This window comes from Nipponia nippon, unplaced genomic scaffold (assembly GCF_047370975.1).
Source record: "Nipponia nippon isolate SJK-2023a ecotype South Korea unplaced genomic scaffold, ASM4737097v1 scaffold_3, whole genome shotgun sequence".
Lineage (NCBI taxonomy): Eukaryota > Metazoa > Chordata > Aves > Pelecaniformes > Threskiornithidae > Nipponia > Nipponia nippon.
In genome coordinates this window covers 42,227,769-42,250,044 of record NW_028262347.1, presented here as the reverse complement: position 1 = coordinate 42,250,044, position 22,276 = coordinate 42,227,769, and the positions used below count along the sequence as shown (strand labels likewise).

At 41.4% G+C, this 22,276-nt stretch overlaps 1 protein-coding gene across 12 annotated transcripts in view; it reads left to right on the top strand.

Moving 5' to 3' along the window:
• Positions 1 to 4,389, top strand: part of KCNC2 (potassium voltage-gated channel subfamily C member 2) — a 104,645-nt gene extending 100,256 nt beyond the window's left edge. For 4 of the 12 annotated variants that reach the window (XM_087766237.1, XM_087766240.1, XM_087766236.1 and 1 more), the window contains exon 5: positions 1,268 to 3,390. In XM_087766237.1, the coding sequence (XP_087622363.1) occupies positions 1,268 to 1,404 (137 nt within the window). In that variant the 3' untranslated portion in view covers positions 1,405 to 3,390. Of the gene's footprint in view, positions 1 to 1,267 lie in introns of all 12 variants that reach the window. The other 8 variants (XM_087766248.1, XM_087766243.1, XM_087766246.1 and 5 more) reach the window with 6 other exon arrangements.
• The last annotated feature ends 17,887 nt before the right edge of the window (positions 4,390 to 22,276 follow it).

Genomic DNA, 22,276 nt, shown 5'->3' with positions numbered 1-22,276 from the left:
ACTATTTCAATAGGAAAAAAAATGTCTGGTGACGTCCCGTGTAATTTGTCATTGACATTTTATAGTTTCTGCGGGAAAAGTGTCAGTATTTCACTGTAAGCAATTTGTACCTGAATGTCTCAACCTGTCAAATGCTTAGATACATACTTGTCTTCAAGGAAATAGGTAGTGCCATTGAAATCAGTGGGACTTCTCATGCTTGCAGTGAAGCATGTATCCACGTACTTGAAGAGCGAGGTCCTGTCTGGCTTCATCTTCGTTGTATTTCTTTGCTGGTATCTCTCTTCAAGCCAATGGGCTGATCCTTCTCTTCATAAGTGGGCTTATTCAGGTGCTATTGAAAATACTTGAGTATGAAGGTAGTGATGCAGTGAACAGCAATGCTTTTCCATTGTTTCACAGCATAACCTCTACAAGGTAGAAACAATCTATATGTAGCAAAAAGTAGGTAGCTAGAGCTCCCAGTGTATGTGAACAGAAATGTCTGCAAGTGCAATGTTCCCTCCAAATTGTGAAGCATTATGTGGTTGCCTCATTTAATGATTAATTATTTACTACTTGCTAATGTGGATTAATACCATTTATTTCATTTGAGTCAGCTGGAGAAGGAGCACAAATATGGTGTTTTAAATTTGCCGATCAGGAGGCATTTGCAAATATGTCAAACTCTGCTGTCTTATTATACTTTAATATTACACAGAAAGTCTTAGGGCTAATATTTCTGAAGATGGAGCATCTTTCCCATATGATCATTCAATCCTCTGCAGAAGTGATTTACACATACTGTATGCAATTAATCTGGTTTTTGTTTTATTAATTGTTAAAGAAAAATCATCCTTTATTAGGAATTGGGTTTAGCAGAGATTATATAATTCTAACAGTTTTTATAATCTGTCTTAATGGGGTTTTGATTATGCTTAGCCAGATAACTCACCCAGTAACCCTGTTGGGATCCTTTATCTTGCACTCTATGCAACCCTGCTGAAGCCAATAGAGTGGCATTGAGTGCAAGATGGGATGTGGAAGAGCAGGTCAGACCTCTTGTATGATGGTCTGTTTAATTTTCTGGGAAAGAATAGCTGCATTAATTTGTAAATAATTTTATTTATTAATATCTTTTGGTAGTAATGTGTCTCAGCATTGAGTTCTTTTGCAGGCAGATTCCCTCTGAGTCCCAGATAGCTCCTTGGATTACATTACATTGTATTGTTTGTCTGTCTATTTTTTGGCTGAAATCAACTGATGTCTGTGCATTTTCTCATACAAGGCTATGAAAAATCTCGAAGCTTAAACAACATAGCTGGCTTGACAGGCAATGCTCTGCGACTGTCTCCAGTAACATCACCCTACAGCTCACCTTGTCCTCTAAGGCGTTCTCGGTCTCCCATCCCTTCCATCTTGTAAACCAGATGGCAACAATCGGCTACATAGTATTAATTCAAATACTGTTTACCACATATTGGAAATAAATGTAGCATTAACCATAGGCTCCACAAATATGGTATAACTCATGCATGATATAACTGTCAGTAGTAAGAAATGCCACTTGGGTAGCTGAAGATTTTATCTTGGCTTTTAAAGATTACCTAAGGTAGAGCTTCTCCTTTTATCTACTATATTGTCTGACTTTCCTGTGGCAATGAAAGGACAGTTAGTGGATGCCATTGGCCAGTATATTCAATAAATGAGCATATTTTCAGGGAGATTTACTTAAAATAATGTGCTTCCAACTAATTATCAGTCACTCCATTGAACCTCCATTTCTTGTGACTCTAATCCATTCTGAAGATGTCTGGAATCGTGTCTTGGTTGCACACAATGATGTGACTTGGGTCTGCTCATTTGCATGGACCATCCTGTCTCCATCACCTGACAAGCAGTGTTCCCGATCGCGGAGACCACAGAGGCCTCTGGATGTGTGTTCTCGCATTGTATCATCCTGCTGAAATGAAAGCACTGATAAACTGGTCTGCATGTGGGATTGTTTTTCTTTGTTTAACCTTTTCCTTTATTTTTTAACGATCTACTTGTTTATAAATGGCTTTATTTTGTGATTAACTTACTTTGGTACTGGATTGCTGTATCAGAGTTCTGAATGTCTCCGGTTGTTTGCACACAGATAACTGCAAAGAGGTTGTCATTACTGGTTACACGCAAGCAGAAGCCAGATCTCTTTCTTAATGGCTTGGGGAAGGCACAAAACATGCAAGAAAGGTAAACGCCATCCAGACTTGCAATTTTAAGCTAGCAAGTGCTGCTTGGTACTGTAGTCATTTCTCTACTCCAGGGTTCTTCAACATTTTCAGAGGCTGAGTACCAAGTAAAATTGAGAAGATTATTGGGGGCTTTTTTGTACCACTGTAAGAGGGTAGTAGTTCTCAAGTTGGGTTTTTAACCAGCCTTATACCTCTGGCTCATGAGCTTCAAAAATTTCTTCAATCAATATTTTTTGAGGTGCTTTGTCCTATATGTTGTTTGTCTGTCTGTTTTGTAACCTGTCTACTGTATTCTCCATCTGTCTCCATAAAGCACAGAGATACTGCTAAAATGCCCTCCTCTTTTAAGGTTAACTAAGGACATTTTTCTCCTTTTCTCTTTTTTCATATGGACTACACTTACGTGTATAGATACAAATATATATTTTTTTCAAGTGCAAGTTAGTACCATCTACACTAACTCATGTGAGCACTCTGAAGATTTTTCAAGTGGGATTTAGTAGCAGCTTTACAGTACTGACCGGTTGCCTATTGCATCAATCTTCCTCCTAGCAACCAGCATTCATTACAGTTTTGAAACTGTATCTCCTCTAGTGGCTTTTTCATTCAATATTGATCTCTGTTTATGCAACAGGACAAATGCAATGGCAGATTTGATGTTCTGGGCTGGTGAGGAAAAATTACCCTAAACTGTAGAGTTTTAGAACTACATGGGGAGTACTATAACAACCCAAATCTTAAGAGATCCTTGAGATTGTTGAATAATCCCTGATTGTCATGTTTTATTTTTTGTTAGGAAAAGAAATATAACTTATTGTTGACCATGTAACATGTTCTTCTGTATATAGACTAGCCCAATAGCATGACCTGCATGTCAGAATTCTTGTACAATAATGTATTTATCAAAGTATACATTTCTGATATTTAGAGATGTACATTGATTTAGTTTTGGTAAGATATTGTCAATAGAGAGATAATTGCAAAGAGCTTTTAGCAAAGGAATTAATATAATATCTGGTGCTGCTGTTATATTAACTACAGTGTTGTACAGAATTTGTCATGGATTTTTGACTGCTGAAAAAGGGACAATGGAATTTAGCCATACCAAGGACTGTACTGGAAAGAGACTGCTGCTGCTGAATGGGCCCTGATAAACAACTCACGCCTTGAGGAGGTCACTGAGACTTTACATGCAAAGTAGAGCTTGTTAAAGAAGATTAAAGACTGATCATAATTACTGCTGCCAGAGGAAGGGGTGACTAGTCACTGTTGATGAGTCAGCTGTAAATAAAATGTGTGTGCATGGAATATCAGTTTTTATCTATATCAAGGAAAGCTGAATTCAAGTCATCATTGCTAAGGCTCCATGCAAAGACCCACACCCCTGTGTGTATTATTCCTGGTTCCTGCAGTAAGTTGTGCTGTGGATCATACAAAGACACACACTTAATAATGATAGTGATGTAGACTACATCTGTCTTGACTTCTGTCATAATAATGGTATATTTTGCAAAGGTCACAAATATGAACAGAATAGGTTTGCATAAGTCCTTGCTTTCTCAGTTTGCCATGACCTATATTTGTATGAATTCTAGCATACATGCCAAGTCTTAAGTTTACTTTTCACTTTGATAACAGAAATGTGACTGCAGACAAACATCACTGACTGTTCACAGCACACAGTCTTCTTTCATTGTTACCTCAAACTATAAGTATTATGAGAAATAAAATTCTGGCAGCAAGACTATTTTGGTTTTTTTTTTTTTTTTGTTAATTCAAAGTGTTGCAAACCCAACATCAATAAGTATAAAAGATGTATTAAAATTATATCCTACAAATGTATATTTTACATAAAAGAGATATTCTTTGATCAGTTACTTTTTGTGATTTTTGTGGTAAATGGATCTAGTCTATTCTATGTTTATGAGGCATTGTAGTGCTACGATGTGGTAATTATGTTCTCTCCATCCTATTCAATGGGAAATTCTCCAGAATCTGTTTTGTCACCCTGGTGTCCTGATTGTAGGGACCCGTCCCAGTTGTGAAACTCTGTATCGTGGAACTTCTGTGAACATGTCAAGGTGCATGCACAATCCTGGTGGAAACCAGTGGAAATGTAATACCTGAATTGGAGAATAAAAGGCAAAAGACCTGGGGAGGAACTTGGAACATATCTTCTGAAGTGGCTCATGCGCTTTCTTTAGCTGTATCGGTCTCCTGCCTGCCACTGTCCATCCCAATTCTCAAACCAGTTTCCTGGGGTACATGAGGAGCTAATTAAAAAACTAGCATGAGCTGGCTTCTAAAACAATTTAAAATCTTCCTTCTTGTTAATGACCCCATGCCTCATACAGAAATTGTAATTGGGCTAGATATTATCAGACTCAAGGCAGTTTTATTGCATTCTGGTGCGAAATCAACCTAAAAAGGAGGGGATAAATGGTTCCTTAAAACTCCTAATCCAATACTGTATTTGGGGCAATCAGTGAAATCCCTGAATACACAAGCAGAGTGTCTGAGAGGGGCGAGGGAGCTAGTACAACTGTACACATGATCTGAGAGGCTGTAACTGCAGTATTTTGGAAAAGGTGCTGGAATGTAAGAAAGATTCCAGAAAACAGGATCAAGAGGTGTTCAAGTTTTGGAAAACGTGTTATAGTGACGTACCACGAAAGCTCAATGTGCTGAGTTTGCCCAAAGGTTAAAAAGTTGTCTGTACTCTAACCTGTGTGAGCAGTATGCACATGAAGAAGAGGTGTAGTGGTTAGCCAGGACAAGGCTCACAGCCAGCTCCAGTCACACAGGTCTGATGTCTGCCCCCAAGCACCCAGAGACAGCTTTCGTCAGTACTATATGGGGATGGTGAGGAGCCCCAGATGGGATGCAGACAAGGTGGTGCATTGTTTTGGGCAAGACTGTGGAAAACACTGATGGCCAGGTGGTGTCTGACATCTTCCACTGTCTCTGGATGATAAGGAGCTTAAGTCTGGATGGACCTGCACCAACACAGGACCTTGAGTCCAGGATATCCTGATTGCAGCTACTTATTTTCCGCCTACAGAACCAAGCCCATGTTTAAATGCTTTCTTTTAAAACACACTTGGAGGACATGCCGATGGTGAGTTGTTAACTATTCATATGTCTTGGGACTGCAATCCAAATCTAACTGTTCTAAGAGGAAGAGTTGGCTTCACCACCAGCCCTCAAAGACTAGCCCCCTCCTGTTCTTCCTGGCTTCTTGGCCCAAGAAGGAGTGAAAGTGCATTTTCGTGGGAGGTAGGCCACCAAGATCTAACTTTCTCAGACTGAGGAAGCCTTTGAACCTAGACTTCACTCTTCAGGGTCATGCAGTTTTTATGTCTCAGATACTATGTAAAGGATGGGCAGCACATTTACATTCACTTCCTCTTTTGGCCATCCTTTAAAAATAAGTAGATACAATGATCTTTTGTAAAGGGGGTCCTCCCAGTGTGATGTGCTTATGCAGAGCAGATCTATCCGAGCCCCCAGGGGCCTTCAACCCTGCAGATGCAAAACTGCGCCTGGAAGAAGGAGTTTTGGGTCAAGCAGGAAGATGCTGTGTGAGTGTGGGTGTCCTGGGGAACAAATACTTACCAAGGAGTGGTTGTAGACATTTCTCAGTATGCTTTAAGAGTCCAAAAACTTATTTAATCCTTGTATAAATAAGACTTGAGGATTAGAATTCAAAACTAGATAGAGTTAAACAAACAATGAGTTTAGAAGCAATGCATCCTTTAAGACAATTTACCAAAGGCTGTTGCTTGTTTGCTTTTTAAAGTTGTAAAGTCAAAATGTCAAAAATGAGCATCTTTTTGAAATATAAACTAGTGCAACAGAAAGGTTCGTGCAGAGATCAAAAGCTGTGATGGAGATGAACAGATTATGGGATTTTCGGACTTTGAATGCAGTTACTGTTCTTATGAGGCCTCATTCAGCACTGAGAAAATGTTGCTGTTCCAGCAAATTTTTAGACACTATATTATGAGTGTTATAGGTGTTTACTGTAAACTGGTGCCAGAATTGCTAAGAAGCATGCAGCTAATGAAAATTAATATAATGCTGTGTGTCAGGGGGCTTTTTCATGTGTGAAACAATTATTGTTCCTAAAAGTTGTTGTACAAAAGGTCTGGATTAAATTAAAACTGTTAAAAGAGAAGGAAATTTAAGGAAGCCTCTGTTCAGATGGATTACTGAAAACTAGAGGGGGAAGGGACCAATTTGACATGAGCAAACTTGCCAATATATTTAATGTGAAGATACGAATTTTAAAAGTCATGAATGAATTAACTATATGAAAAAGGAGGCATTTTATCATCAGAATAAATCATGCAGAAGTCAGATAAAGGAAATTGAAATGGAAAACTGCTACTAGAAAGAGAAAATGAATATATTAATATGCTGTATTACAAGCAGTGGCTTGAACGATTCCATAATAGAGCCTTTGAATACTAACTGAGTGAGAACAAATTACAAAAAAAGCAAAGGTTTCTATCAGGTTAAAGTTATCAGAAATATTAATATTTTTATAATACATTATTTTCCCCTTGGAAAAACTTGTTATTTATTTAATTTCTAAAGATACAAGTTATTTAAAAAATGGTGTTTTTTAAAGTTGAGAGTTAGCTCCTGAGCAAATACTGGGATGTTAGCGTTTGGTGTTGAGTACCTAGCTGGTGTACCATTACCAGCGTTTCCCTCCTACTTAACTGAATATCCCTAGGACATGTTGAAATTGCAGAGGTATCTGACTCCTGGCCCCAGAGATGGGAATCTGTCACACGCCGGCTCTGCAGGAACACTGGGGTGCGTTCCAGCGGGTGTGAGCAGTGCAGAGCTCCCGGCTCGGCAGCACAGCCTGTGGAAGCACCCCGAGCCGTGGTCTACGTGCAGCTTCTCATTGCCTTCTGGCAAAATATGCATGCTTCCCCCGCCCTCTGCAATCTCCTCCCCAAAACCCAGTCTTCTGTCGCTTGCATTTTTTTCTCATGAGCATGTTGATGAACAGCTGACAGATTTCAGATTCATACTTTCACAGCTTCACATTCACAGATGGCACTATTCTAGCATATTTAAAAAAAAGAAATTGGAGGTGGACACTTTTTGAAAATTTGGCACCAAAATGTTACGCATTTCATTTAACATCTCCTGTATTATTATGCAGGTGGAAGACTGGAGATCAGTTTAAAACCAGGGCCACAGCTAGGCTATGCTGAAAGTTTCAGCATGTGTTCATTTTATTTTCTGCATCTGGTTAGAGTGCTGCTGCATTTTACTATCACGTGAAGCTCTTGGTTTTCTCCCCAAATGGGATTTGGGGATAAGATGCTAGGGCAAATTAAAGAGTATGATTTTAAGTTAAATATTTTCTCTATAGAATGGTTGTGGCTCCTATAGGACTGTAAACATGAACTGTAATATGAAGAAAAATATATTGTTTGGGAAATACTGAGGCTGTAACAGATGGCTGTAATCCATCTTTGTCTTGCAGAATGCTATAGGCACCCTTTCTTTAAAACACAGAAGGGAGACAATTTCATGTCGGCCTCCTCAGAGCAGCATTAGACCTGCATAAGATAATGAACTACCAAAAGAAGAAAGTGGAAGTTGTTTCCCTTGACCTTAAGATGGCTCATTTGCAAAAGCAGCAAGATCAGACTCATTTAAGAAGCTTGGCCTTTGCAGTGAAACAATGCGAAACTCCATCAATCTGAAGAATAGTAAACCGTAACCGCATTATCCTATTAGGCTGATGCTAAATATAGAATGGATTTTCAGTTTCTTACAGGGATTTCCTTGCTTTGTGACTAAATGCAGCACCAGAGTTTTATGAAAATCTTATTTTCTTCATACCTATGAATGTTGTTGGTACAATGCAGTGTTTGGCACTCTGAAAGTCTTAAAACAATGCCATTGTTTAGTAGTACTTTTTACATTTTGCCGGCATGAAAAATCAGGTTTCTTCTGAACTGGAACGCTGGAAAGGAGGGTAGAGGGAGCACTGAAGGACACGGTTTTCTTGAACTCTTATGGAATCTGCTGCATGTAACTGTGACAACACAGAAATAAAGATTTCCCTTGACATTGGCTGTAGCTTTTCCAGTTCTGAAACTCCTCTTCTTAGTTTTGGTTGGAAATCATGGCAACAGAATTTATATAGTTACTGCTGTTTATAACCTCTAGTTAACCCTTGATAAGTTTGCTTTAAATCTGTGAATAATGGAGCAGTTATAAAGCTTAACATCACTAGGACTGAACTCAGGGAAGAACTTATGCACAAAATTAACAGGTCCATCTGTAATTATTGAAGAGTTTTCTCAGTACAGGACATTATCTGAACAAGTTCCCAGCGTAAAATGTCCTCACTGAAATGAATGGCAAAACTGTCCTTGGCTTACGTAAGCAAGATTAAGTCTTGGGAAGCAATTGTTTGTGCCATGGACATTTCCAGGACATTTATCAACCACATCTTAGTATTCAAACAGCTTTCAGCTGAAATAATAATAACAATATCAATATCAATATCAATATCAATATCAATATCAATATCAATAACAATAACAATAACAATAACAATAACAATAACAATAATAATAATGTGATTTATTGTGGTGGTCACCAATTCTGGTTTGAGTACAAGTAGCTATAAAAATATGCAGCAGCAGCTTTTATCTGTGCCCCGTTCCCCTTTTCTCCATCCTCCACCAGCTGCTGCAGGTGCAGGAGGATGGCCCATGTGAGTGCCTGGGGCCCCATGCTGCAGTTGGAAGGTCCAGCCTCCCCCCCTCAGTGCAGGGGTGAGGAGGAGAAGGCATATGTCACCTCTGCACCCAACTCACCCACAGGGTGTGTGGCAACACCTCTTTCCTGTGCATGCCTGGTGCCTACTCCAAGCAAGCTGTTTGGGTTTCTCCAGAGATAAAGAAGGTGGATCAAGCATGCCCAGAAAGTGATTTTTACCCATATCTTAGATACCTCTTTCAGTATGGGTCAAATTGATCTCTGTGAGTGCCTGTTGACACAAAAAGTTGCCGGATCTGTCTCCCTCCTGGTGTGGGGCCAGAGGCTCAGTGCAGAGGCAACGTGCCCCTGCTCCAGTGCCTGCCCCTTCTGGTGCTTCGCCTGCTCTCACAGATGTGCTGTTTCATGAACATTTCCCCTCCACTGCCCTAGAAATAGTTTTCTTTTTCAACACTTGCGTTCTTCTCAGAAGAGGAAGGTAGTACGCAATCAGAGCCTGCCCAGGAGGTGGCTCCTGCTCAGGTGTACGTAGGACTGCCATGTCCCCACACTGACTCCCAAGTTTTCTTCTCTTTTTTTTTTGTTGCAAGAAATACATCTCTGACTGAAACCATCCTATCACGTGAGCTCCAGGTGTACTTCAAAAACACTTCTTGGAAGAGCATTTGGCTATCTGAGAAGTTTTAAGCAGAGTTCATGTTACTTGTTTGCTTTTTTTTCCTTCTGCATTCTCCTGAACCTACTGTGTAGATTATTCCCATTTTCTTTCCATGTGCTTTCACTGCTCTCTGCCTTCTGCAGCTTTCATAGCTTCAACTCTGCCCATCCTGTATTCAGGACTTTACCCACATCTTCCTTTGCCTGCCTCCTCATTACAGTGCAGCTGTAGCCTGCATGAGAGCTCCTGGGAAGGGAAAAGGTAAGTGAATTTGGATCTTAATCACAAGGGTGAATGAGTACAGGACTGAGTCTCCTTGTGAAGCTGACTAAAACTTGCTGGAGATGTCACCTTATGCAGTTGGGTCCAGCCCACCTTGGAATGAATTTGCAATTCTCTGCAGCTCCTTTTGTATGGCCACCACAGTTGGGAACATGAAATTCTGGAACCATAAACTGCTGTCTAAAAGCAGCACAGCTGTCAATGAAGAGCAGTTTGCAACTGGAATATGGCCAGTGTCAGGGACACTGCAGAGGAACATGCCAAAAAACGGATAGAGATGATTGCTTAGAAACCAAATTCAGAAATTAAATTTTCCAACCACATAGTCACTGAACTATTGATTTACCAATAAATATAATAGTACTGAGCAGAATGATTGGAATGCTGAATATATCATAATTTATCAAAAATAATGACAAATACTCACATGATTCTTTCTGCCTTTTTTTAAGGTTTACTGCAATACTGAATTTACTTCAGACCCAAAGATAAATACAATGAAAATAGGTGCATTAGCTAAATTGATGTCAGAGAATAAACATCCCTCAAAGGTAACTATAAGAACTTACTTTAAGAAAAGTTTTTATATTCTAGTCCTAGAAAAAAGCTGTTCATTAAGTTTTATTCATAGTCCTCAGTACCCTTCAAATAGGACCTAGACTTCTACTGTCCTTATTACCGGGAAGCCTGTTTCACTTATCTGTATTTGAATCTTTAGGCAGTAACTGGTAAGTTTTTGATTCAGTCATTCCTGCATTGGCTGTGTCTGTTTAAAAATACTAGACAAACTGTGTTACATGCTTTCCCAAGTTTTCAGGTGAGATGTTTTGTGACGACTGGCAGGGCAGGCAGACATATGCTTAGCAACAGAGATGCTCCAGAAGAATGGTCTATAGTTCACGGTGGGTCCTTGGAGTGATTTGTGGGGCTGGCTTTGCCTCAGTGGGGCTGTTGCTACCATGTCTAAGCTAAAGGAAGGGGCTGGGACTGCAGCTCTCTGACTCCCCATAAAGGTTTCAGCATGCAGAGCTGAGAGGTGCCAGCATCTGTCTATGGCCGGCACTGGGGTTTAATTCCTTGCCTCCCTAAAAAGCCCATCCCAGCCCACTGAGCAGTGTGGACATCCTCTGCAGGGCACAGCTCTGGTGTTACACCTGCATTGCCAACAGCATTGCCAACACCCTTTCAGGTCCTGGATCTGATTTCTCCCCTGCAGCCAGCTGCCTTGCTTGGGACCCAGCGGCAGTGCGTGGGGTAAGTGTAACAGAATTCAAACCTTAACACTGAACTGTGCAATCCCTGATGTAAGTTTTAGCGAGTCAGCTGGAACGTGCTGTCTGACCAAGAAGCAGTGTTACGTGACAGCCACAATGCTGCTGCAGCACGCGTCTGTGTCCTCCTGTCCTGAGGATTTAATGAGGGTGTTTTCTCCTGTGCGGTGGGCTTCAGCAGCGGAGCTGCTGGCAGGGAAGCTGAGCCGTGTGGTGAGCACCGAACATTTCATAGCCCTCTCCCCCTTCCCCTTCACCTCCACAGCTTCATGGAATAGTCACATCATCACAAACATGTTTGAATAATGCCACATCTTGGTGTTTTACAACATCATGAGCTCAGTATAAACTGTAAATTGTACTGTATGGCACAAGGCAGTGGGAGGCAGGGAATCTTCTCCAAATCTCTCTGCAGGAGTACGCCTTTGGGAGATCAGCTGGAAGTTATTTTGTTTTCAGAGATAGAAAAGGAGCTTGTGTTTTTGCCCATTGGGTAGGTGGGTGGATTTGGAGGGTCATGCAGGTCCAGGTGGGCCTGAGAGGGGGACAGATGTGCACTGGATGGTCCTTGTGTCCATGCATTGGCCTGCCTGCACCAAAATCCAAGGGATCTATTGAATGTGGACCACACTGTGAGGGCTAGAGACAGAATATCCCAAATCAGTCTTAGTGGCCAAATTCTGCTGGCCCTTATCCGCTGGGGCTCTGGGTGTGGGCAGGAGGTGGTGAGCTGTGCTGCACAAGGAGGTAGGCAGCTGCAGAGGCTGCAGGTCAGTGGAGAGAGCTGCCACCAGGGCCTGGGCCCAGGTATGGGGCGGTCCAGTGGGGTTGAGCATTGCTGCCCACCGCATGTCCCCTCCTGCTCACAGCTGGAGGCATTGGGCCCTTTGCCACAAAGCTGTACCTTGCTCCTCCCCAGTCCCTGCACTTTCTCTTTTAGGGCCTGATTGGGCTCCTACAGACCAAGGGAAAACACAGAGCATCCCCCAGGATGGGGGCACAGAGAAACATTTGCCCCTTGGGTGCCTTGGGTATGGGGAGATTCTCCTCTCCTGGGCATCACCGCAGCCACCAGCTCCTCTCCTTCCTGCCCTGTCTTGCCCCCCCATTCATCCCCAGCAGCTGGAAAATGAGAAACCAGTGTGCACCTGGTCCTAATGAGGTTCTTTCTTCCTTTCCTGATACTCTATGTAATGCAGTGTTACCGTGAAGGTGACACCAAGTACCTTTGTCACCACAACCACCCCAAAACAATGTGATCAAGCATAAGGCAAGGTTTGTTAAATGGGTCCGTGGGCTAGGTGTGGACTCTACACCCCTAGAGATGCAGTTATGCATTTTGCAAAAGAGATTATACTGGGTTTGGCTGGGATAGAGTTAATTTTCTTCACAGCATCTTGTATGGGATATTTCTTGGATTTACGAACAAAACAGTGTTGATAACACACCCATGTTTTAGCTTTCGTTGAATGGTGCTTACACAGGGTCAAGGCCTTTTCTGCTTCTCACACCCCGCACCAGTGTGTAGGCTGGGGTTGCACAAGAAGTTGTGAGGTGACACAGCTGGGACAGCTGACCCCAACTGACCAAAGGGATGTCCCAGGCCACCATATGACATTATACTCAGCAGCAAAAGCTTGCAGGGGGAGTTTGAGCTTGCCAGGGCTGCTTTTGCTTGGGGACTGGCTGGGCATCAGTCGGCTGGTGGTGAGGAATTTTTTGGGTTTTTTTGCACTACTTGTTTTTATTTTTTTGTTTTTTCTTTTTTGTTTTTTTTTTTTTTAATTTTACTTATTAAACTGTCTTTATCACAAACCATGAGTTTTTCCACTTTTACATATTCTCCCAGAACCTGCTTTTGGTTGTGTTTAAGGTGATAACAGGGTTTGTTTGTTTGCTTGGATGTTTTTCCTCCAATTAGTCAGGCTTAAACATCCAGTTTGGCTTCTACATAGGATATTCTTTATTTTTCCTTTTTTTGCAACACTGTTTTCTCTTTCAAGACCAACTTGAGGCAGTTTCAAGGAGACATCAAAAGCATAGCAGCTGACATTGAAACACGAGTGCTGGCTCACAGTTTCACAGCTCCATGTGGTCTTTAGCCTCATCAGGATTACAAGGCCACCAGTGTTTCTGAATTAATTTTACATAACTTCAAATAGGTTTCTGTTAAAAAGCATACTAAAATAATAGAAGTGACCGCCTTGCCTCTCAAAGGGTTCAAACAAAAAAATAAACAAGGGAGAAATTCTGTCATTTCATTGTCACTGTGGATCTCTGGTAATGGGTTTTATGGACAACAGACTTATTGTCAAACCTGCAAGGAAGGATCCCAGGAGCTCTCCCTCCTACCAGTGTTTAACTTCATGTTTCTTCTGCGTCGGAAGTCCTGGCACCCCAGAGAAAGGTGGTTCCTGGCTATACTGGGCTTTTGAGCATGGGTGCTCTGGTCCTTCAAGCTTCTGCCCTGCTGCTGGTCCACACAAGCTCACTCGTGTGAAAACATCAGGCAATTCTGTTCTTTAGCCAGGGAAAAAGAAACAGCAGGGACCAATGGATAAAAGCCAAGAGCCTAGCATTTAGGACCCTGGGATTCACTGAAGTCAATGGGGTGTAGGCTCCTAAATGCTTCTGGATCTGTGAAATTGAATGGATCTGCTCCAGACTTGGGAACCAGAGGTCTGTTAGTCCAACCTTGATCATTAAATTATTGCATTCTCTTAGCTTAAATGCTGAGTGACTGGACCTCTGTTTCCTTCTTTAAAAAAAAAAACAACCAAACAAAAACAAATGGGGATAATATTACTCACCCACTTCTGAAAGATGCTTTATGTATAAGGCACTCTGCAGGGAGAAGCTGGGAGGCAGGTAGATGTTATTCTCAGCCATGCGCTGACCCTGGGGCTAAAAGAGGGTAAGATGTAGCTGGAAAAAGCCCTTCCCTGTATGCACATCAAACACAATTGCTGTGAAGAAGCTGCTAGTCTTTTTGGTCACAGGTCACTCAGGAGGGTGGCTGACAACTTCTCCAATGTTGCCACACAGCAAGCTACAGATGAGAAGGCTGCAGAGGGGCTGTGAGCACTAAGGCACTGCCAGGGCTCGGGAGCTCCAGAGACCGCTAATGCCTCTGTCATTCTGCACTAGCATGCAATAAAATAAAACTCTGTCCCCCCAAAAAAGGGAATTTTATCCTTCTCATCAGATAATACAGCAAGCAGCGTTTGTGAGTGTGAGTCCAGTGAGCAATACGTATGCAAATGGACTGCACATTTCAGAGCTTAGCACCGAATTTTTACAGCTATCTGGGTTAACGTGTTGTGCCAGAGGTTTCCACTGCATTGTACCCAGCTGCCCAGAAAGCACAGGGAAGCCACAACCCTGCCCGGCACCTGGCATCATCAAATTAGACTGCTCAGTGCCCCAGGCCAGCAAAGCCATGGCAGGAGACATCCCCTGCCTCTGGGGAAAGGTGTTTGCAGTTCAGGACATGCTCTCTCAACACATTGGCTCTTGGGCAGCATCCACACAGACTTCATTCCCTTGGTGTATGGGCACTTCACAACCTGCCACTAGCTTTAATTCGGACAAACTCATTTGCCTTTGGAAGCCATCCTGTGTGGACCTGGATTACAAATAAATTTACCAGCACTTTCTTTTTTCTGGAGAAACAGGAACAGGGGCGAATAAAAGCTATACTTGCAAAGCAGTACTGTGTAGCTTTGGAACACTGTTTAATACAATGGTTGTCCAAAAATAATGTTGACAAGGAAATCCCAGAAAAAATAATTTAAGGAAGCAAAATTCATGTAATCTAATGGATGTCCATTAGTGCATTTCTTTAGTTTTTGTCTCCTGAGTGTTTCATCAGAAATATTCCTATTATTTACTGTTTAGAAATAATCATCCCAAATGACTGATACTGTATTTTTGTCATCTTGATCACACTGAGTTAATTTTTTTCTCACCTAAATAAAAACTAGACAAAGAATTCTGTTTTATTTTCTTTTAATATTTGACACTATCAAAATATATGTCTTTCTCTTGTGGAGTACAGACACTGGTATACACTGGAGAGAGACAGATTTCCCCAACACTAATTTTTAACTGCTAGTATGTAAAGAAGTGATAACATAATATATTACCAGGCAATAATGAAAGAGGCTATGGCAGAAACCGTGTTGTGTGGGTGGTGTCCAGAGTTAAGGGTTCTTAACCTTGCTTTCCTCCCTCATGTGTCAAACACTTAGTGAAAGTCATTATAAGGTGGTATTAACATGAACTATTTTTAACAAGCTATGATGGCAAGCTGAAAGTAGTACTTTGCATAAAAAGTCTTCATTGAACTTCCATTTCAACAAAGTTATTTTCAGATCCCATATGTATTAGCCCTTTCCATTGAGACTATGTTCAGCTGTCATTAAGAGCACTAAACATTTGCTGAATCTGCTTTAGCTTCTGGGTTAGCTGCTTCTGACATGGTAGCCTTGACTCATCGGTTGGGACACATGCACCATTCTGAAGAGGAACACCACAGTGCCCCATACATCAGTCCTATTTTAACTGTGCAGAGGTTAACACGCTCCTGCTTGTCATGCCGACTCTGTGCAGGCTGAATCTGAACAGACAATGAGTGCTGCAGAGAGATGAGCTCTTCTGCTGCAAATGTGTGACACAAATAGTTTTGCAAAAAAAAACCCCAGTAGTCATTAAAATATTCAAAAACAACCCTAACGGGTATAAACACTGTTCAAACACTCCTAATTGACACAAATGCTGAATGTCTCTTATGTTCTTCTATTCACGTCATAGCCAATCTTTTTTTAGGGACGACATTTCTTCCTGCCATGTAGGATCAGGAGCACAGTTTCAAACTAAGGAATTGAGATTTGCTGATGAAAGCGGTACGAGCACTATGAGAGCACATGGTGTTTGCCCACCGCACGGTGACAGGAGGGATGAAAGACAAGGTGAGCGCTTGGCAGGGCAGAACAGAAAGCCCAAATCAGCCATATGTGGGGCTGCTCCCCAGTCAGGACATTATGGAACAATGTCAACAAACATGCCTAGGTACTCTGGGGGAAAAAAAGGAAAAGAAAATCCTCAGCCCTCCACCTATGAAAAAGATGAGAAAGATTTGCTTTTCTGTCGATCTCACCCAAACCTCAGTGCAGCTTGTTCTCAGAACTTTACAAACAATATTGCATGCAAATTGGCTACATCAAGAGTTCATTTACAGTTTGATGAAAAGAAAACCTGGTGGCTCATGGCCAGTGTAAAGAGCTGACACTGGTCCCTCAACTGCAAAGCTTGGGAACCAGTATAACTTGCATCTGATCAAGGTCCACCCAGGCAGCATCCCTGCCTTTGATGTGGGATGCCCATGGTTCACTACCCTCTTTGGTCTCTGACGCCAGATATGAGAAGATCCAGATTGTTGCCGTCATAATCATGGTCAGAGCAAAGTCAAACTGAGGGAGGAACAACTAAGAAATAAAGAGAAGTACAAGGACAATAACAATAACACTTCTTCAGTTTATGTGGTTTTATGTCTCACTCTGCCTCTCAGCATGGAGACCTTATACAAATGTAACTCTCTCGGCCACCAGAAGAAGGGTGTCAATGGCTTTGACAGAATCTCTCAGATTAAGGGACCCCGAATGTTGCATATTGCTTTATACGCAGCCTTTGAGCTGCTGGCCATGTTTCACGTATTCCTCCCCAGCAGCAAGGTAAGTTTAGAAATGTGACGTTTCCAGAAAACACACATGAAAGTGCACACCAAGTTGCAGGCTGGCTTCAAGCACATTTTTATTCTTTTCCTCAAAACAGCATCAAATGGCAGCTGCTTTCACATTTTCAAACCAGAGTGGCCCAATGAAACTTTCATTTGAAATTGCAAAGATATGAAGAGCACTTATGCAAGATGAAGTAAATATCTGTTACTTGTAATAGAAGACTGGAGCTGAAGATTAAGAAAAATAGAATTGCAGGAAAAAGCATTAGTGAATACTGTCATGTGCAGACGTCAGAAGACCCTAGTTAATATACAGAGTGTCAAGAGCAGGCGTCTTTGAAGTATGAACATATCTTTGTGCAGAGCAGGAACAAACAAGCTAAGATGCAAGAGAAAAAATAACATGCTGAGTATCAAAGTTTTACTGTAACCCATTCATCCAAAGTCTGCCCCTGAAAAGATTAATGTCCTAGAAATGTAACTGTTAGCTCTGAAAATGAAAAATAGTAAAGGAGTAAATGAAAACCTAATAATTCAGGACTAAAAATTCAGCTTGAAAGTTTAGCCTTTCTTACTGCTTTTGAGGATATAAACAGATATAGAAAATTATTCCCTGGAATGGATCTGGGGGGAAAAATGATAGCTATATATTTTTTAATGTATTTAAAGTCTATGGATGAAAACTTAGGCATACATTCTGGACCAAATTCTTATTCTCCTCTTCTTGTAAGGTTGCTCCTGCTACAAAAATGTTCATATTGATAGCATTTGGGAATACTATCAAACATAAGAAAATAGATTTGAATGTGGCTTATTGTGAGTATGGAGTCCATGGGGTCTGTGAGTGACCCATATTTCGTCTGTCTGTGGTTATCTGTGATTGATTATAACAATCACATTCCTCAGTGGACTAGCATTTCTGGAATAAACATTACTATGTGTGAATTAAAAGTTCATTTTTCTACGGTCATGTGCATCCACAACTTTTCATTTTGCTTCAAAGGCCAATGCAGTAAATATTCACTGTCCTAAAATTTGCTTGTTTTTGTTGTGATTATTGAAATAGTGCATTGAATTCATATCATAGTCTGCACAAAGATTCACTCAAATTAAACCAAGGTGCAAGTAATATTCAATCACAGAAGTGTTTGTTTAAAGCAAATCCAAAAAACTCTTATGGGTACGACTCTAATAAATGCATTAAAAAATAAGTGATGACTCACATAAAATATTTGACAGCATACATCCAGATCTAGAAAGGAGATTCTGCTAGTTTTTAAAAATATATCTAAACAAGAAGTATTTTTCTTTTTACCAGGTTAAACAAACTGATACTTACTTTGCTCCAGGCAGCAAATTTTTCCCTTTTCTGTACCACCAACATGGGCTGTTTCACTTGACTTGTCTTGTATTTTGGCACACGTGACAAACCTTTAGACTTTCCATAATGCCACAGTTCATCTGAGGTCAATCCAAAATGTCTCTGGTTCCCCTCTGAAATTTTTCAAGCCCTAAATGACCCTCACACAGCCTTTTAAATGCATTTTTCTGTAAGAATTTAGGAATGATGTACCATTCTGTTTCTAGAAAAAAATAAAAAAAAATCCACTACTGAGAGCTCTGCCTCTCACTGACACAAGGGGCTGAGAACATGCCCAAGGCAGCATTTAATGGGGATGCTAATTGCTTTAAGTTCCTTCTGCCAGGCCTCATCCTTATCTGCACTCACTTTTTGTCTGACCTCTGGCACACTTTTCATCGGACTGTACAGAATCTTGTACTTGTCCTGTTTGCTGCACTTGAAGTATGGGTGTCTGTGACCACCGAGCCCCTCTTGAGCTTCCTGCTCACACTTGTCTGGAGGTGCAGGAGTTGGTCCTACCCTTTGGAATTTGCAATGCTTTGGCCATTTCCTGGGAATACTGATCTCCTAGAAAGTGCCTCAGCATTTTTACTGTGATCAACAAAGGCCTTTGTTATCTGTATTTGTAAGGACCCGGGAGGATGCTGATCTCCAGTTTTACTCACAGTGTTGTAAAAGTTGCCTCTTTCCTCATAGAGAGCTTAGAGTGTATCTACAAAGCACACGTTGGTGTTAAAGGGTCTATCTGGCACTCACAAGATCTAATAAAATCAGTCAGCATGGGTTGATTAACCTGTTCAGGGGACTGGCATAATGCAGTTACATTTCCTCCAGCACCTGATATAATTTTTACAGCCTCTTCTTGTGCCATCATCATTGTCTTTGGCTGTCATAAAACTTCAGGACTCCTTCAGCTTCTTGAGCTCTTGCTTGGATTTTCATCCCAAGTCCACTGAAAGCCTCTGCCTAGTAATTGCTTTTAGCGATCTGGGCAAGATCAGCCCCAAAAGACTCAGTTCTCTATTTAGAGACTTTGGCATCCATCCTCACGTGGGAAACACCCACTCTAGTGAAGGCACCAGAGATTTTAATCTTTTCAGGCAATTTTAACCTCTACATTTTTCCACTAAGGATTTTGTCTCTGTCCACAGCACTCCTGACCCTATGTTGTTCATCAGTTGCTCACAGCCAAGGCATATAGAAGTTGTCTGCTTCATCCTTTATCTCAAAATTTTGGCAGGTGCATCATTTAACTAGCTCTGACTTGAGGCAAACTGTTTCTGAGATTGAGTGTGTAAGTCTTTTACACAGTACATGTTTCTGCCAGAAATGCTTGGTCATGCTTGCAGACCAGCCAGATGAATGTCAGGGCTAATACCTAGAATATTCATTCTGAGAAATGATCCCTTTCCAGCAGAGCAGTTAGGTACACTTGAATGCATGCACTTATGCAAGAACCATTGACTTTAGATGCACTTAAAACATGTCTTTAAGTGTCTTAGTGAATCACCATTATGATCAAAAACTAGACTGCAAAATAATGCCCTTTGAGCAGATAAAGATCTTGTAAGGTATTTCTGTGAGATATTGCTTAAAGATTGCTTCCTTTTCTAATTCTTCAATAAGGTGACTCAGCTCCTTCTGATCATTCACAAAAATTTGCTGGAAATGTTTAATCAGTTCAGGAAAATTCTGGCAGCTTCAAACTGAATCTCTATTTCAAGGGCGACTGTCGCTTCTGCTTACTAATAATCAGACAGCAGAAAAAAAAAGCCAAGCATAAATTAACCTGGAAATAGCAGCATTAAATGTTTAATGGCTCTGGAGACTGCACATCTTTGGATTATTCATTAACATAATTATATGTACTGTTTTGTCCAACGGTACATTTCCTTAAGAAATCTCATAACTTTATCCATAGGTTATAAAACCCACTGCTCTGGGGTGTTGTTCCATACCCCTTTCTGATCTCACCTTTAGCTCAGTGTATAGAAGGACTTAAGTACTCACCTGACTTGCCGTCTCCATCATTAGCACTTACATCCAACACCCAGAGCCTGCAAGACACTGCTTAGTGGTGCCTTAACCCCAAGGGGGCCTAATTTTCCAGCACCAGCAGTAAATCGTCACAGCTGCCTGCACAGCTGCCTCAGGCATGCCAGCTGCTTTCCCTGTCTTGGGTCAATCAGTAGCTGTGAGGTTGCAGCCCTTCCCCGATTTTGAACAATGGTTTCATGTGCTCAGTTTTGGGGGTGGAGGTACATTTGTCAAATCTTGAGGACAATAAGATGTCTCGGTGCGCGTGAAAGTGGGTCACCCATGTCCTTGAGCCCCCATCCCCTCAGCCTTCCCTGAGCTTCTTTGTCCCCAGATTATGCTTTCTAAAGCAGGGCCTTGTAACCTCCATATACTTTGATCTTAAACCCTTCATAAGAGTGTAGCATAGAGAAGAGCTGATAAGGTAATATTTTAGCAACCACATTAATCAAATATTTATAAACTACAATATAATTCCGTAGAATATCATAGAGCTATTTCACACAAATGAAGCATTGGTAAATTTTTAAAACACTAGGTCCACACTGAACTACAAATTCAATAGGAACACCTGAGTGACAACTGGTTTTCTTGAACAGAAAAGAAGTGATCAGCAGGCTGGCTTGTTTTGGGGAATGGCTGACTGTCTGAGACAAAGGATTCACAGGCATGGAAAGCATGTAACTCAGACAGGCATAGGGTCTCAGGCTTGCTGCTGTGATCACAGATCCATCTCTTTCCTCATAAACTTCATTTTTACAGCAGTTAAGAGATGCTGCTGTGCTTTCTCCACCTTGTACAGAGTGCCCTTCTGAATTAAACCCTGTTCGTGGAATACAGCCCCTTAAAATTTACTCTTTTTCCAGCATTTATCAAGTATGTGTTGACCAAGACCTGCTTTCCTGTATACCCCTTCTGAGTCCACTGTGGTAAATATATTATCATCTTACTGACAGCGTTTTCTCCTTCTTTCCTCCCTTCTCAGTTTGACTTCCTATCTGTTCGTGATGCCTTGCCTCAGGTGAGATCTTGGCTCAGGTTACGCAGACAAGGACTTGGTCCTGGGAGGTTTCTGTCCTGCAAGCAGATACAACCTAGCTGCTCTTCAGTGGGCTCGCCTATGCAGAAAGCGATACAGGTCTTGTTTGCAGGATCAGGCTCTTAGGGTGCAAACTGCTGTTCTCTCCTCTCTTTGGTTTCTGGGGCTTGCAGCATGCTTTGCGACACCCAGGGATATACTGCGGAGATGAAAACACAGGTCTTTAGAAGGGGAGATGTGGCCTAATGCACAGGAAGCCTGCAAGTCAGAGCCCTTGAATTGTCTTCCCACGTTTGCTTCTGACTTGCTGGGAGATGTTAGGCTCAGCCTGTTCCCCAGTTCTTATAGCTGCATTAATATTGTAATATGCACTGAGGTCTTTATTAAAGTGAATTTTATGAATGTCAGAATGATGATTATTTGGCTCAGCCACATTCTTCTGAAATGCTTACTCACATGAAAGATTTTTTTTCTTTTCAGAGGTTTGAAAGATAATTTGGCTGAATTGTTCCGTTCAAGTAAAGCAATCTCACATGCGAAGTTGTTCAATATCTTTGCATTACTAGCTTGCCATTCATGTTCTCAAAGAACTTCAAAAGGGATGCTTTGATGTACTTATGGACTTCTTCCAGCTGGTGTATAGCACATAGTGTCTGTGCTTTTGTAGCAAATCATAACTTGACTTGTGAGATTTTTAGTATTTTACTAACTGCCTGAGGAAGTTATTTTACTGACTGCCTGAAGAAGTATGCTGAGGCGTGCCTTTTGAACACCACACAGGAGCTGGATAACAAGATGACAGTCATAAATGGAATATTTACATCAACAGCAAAATACCCTGTGCTCCTGGAAAGAGCTAACCACTTCTAAAATCTGCACTGCCCTGTAGCTCCTTAGATTTCTGCAAAGGGAAA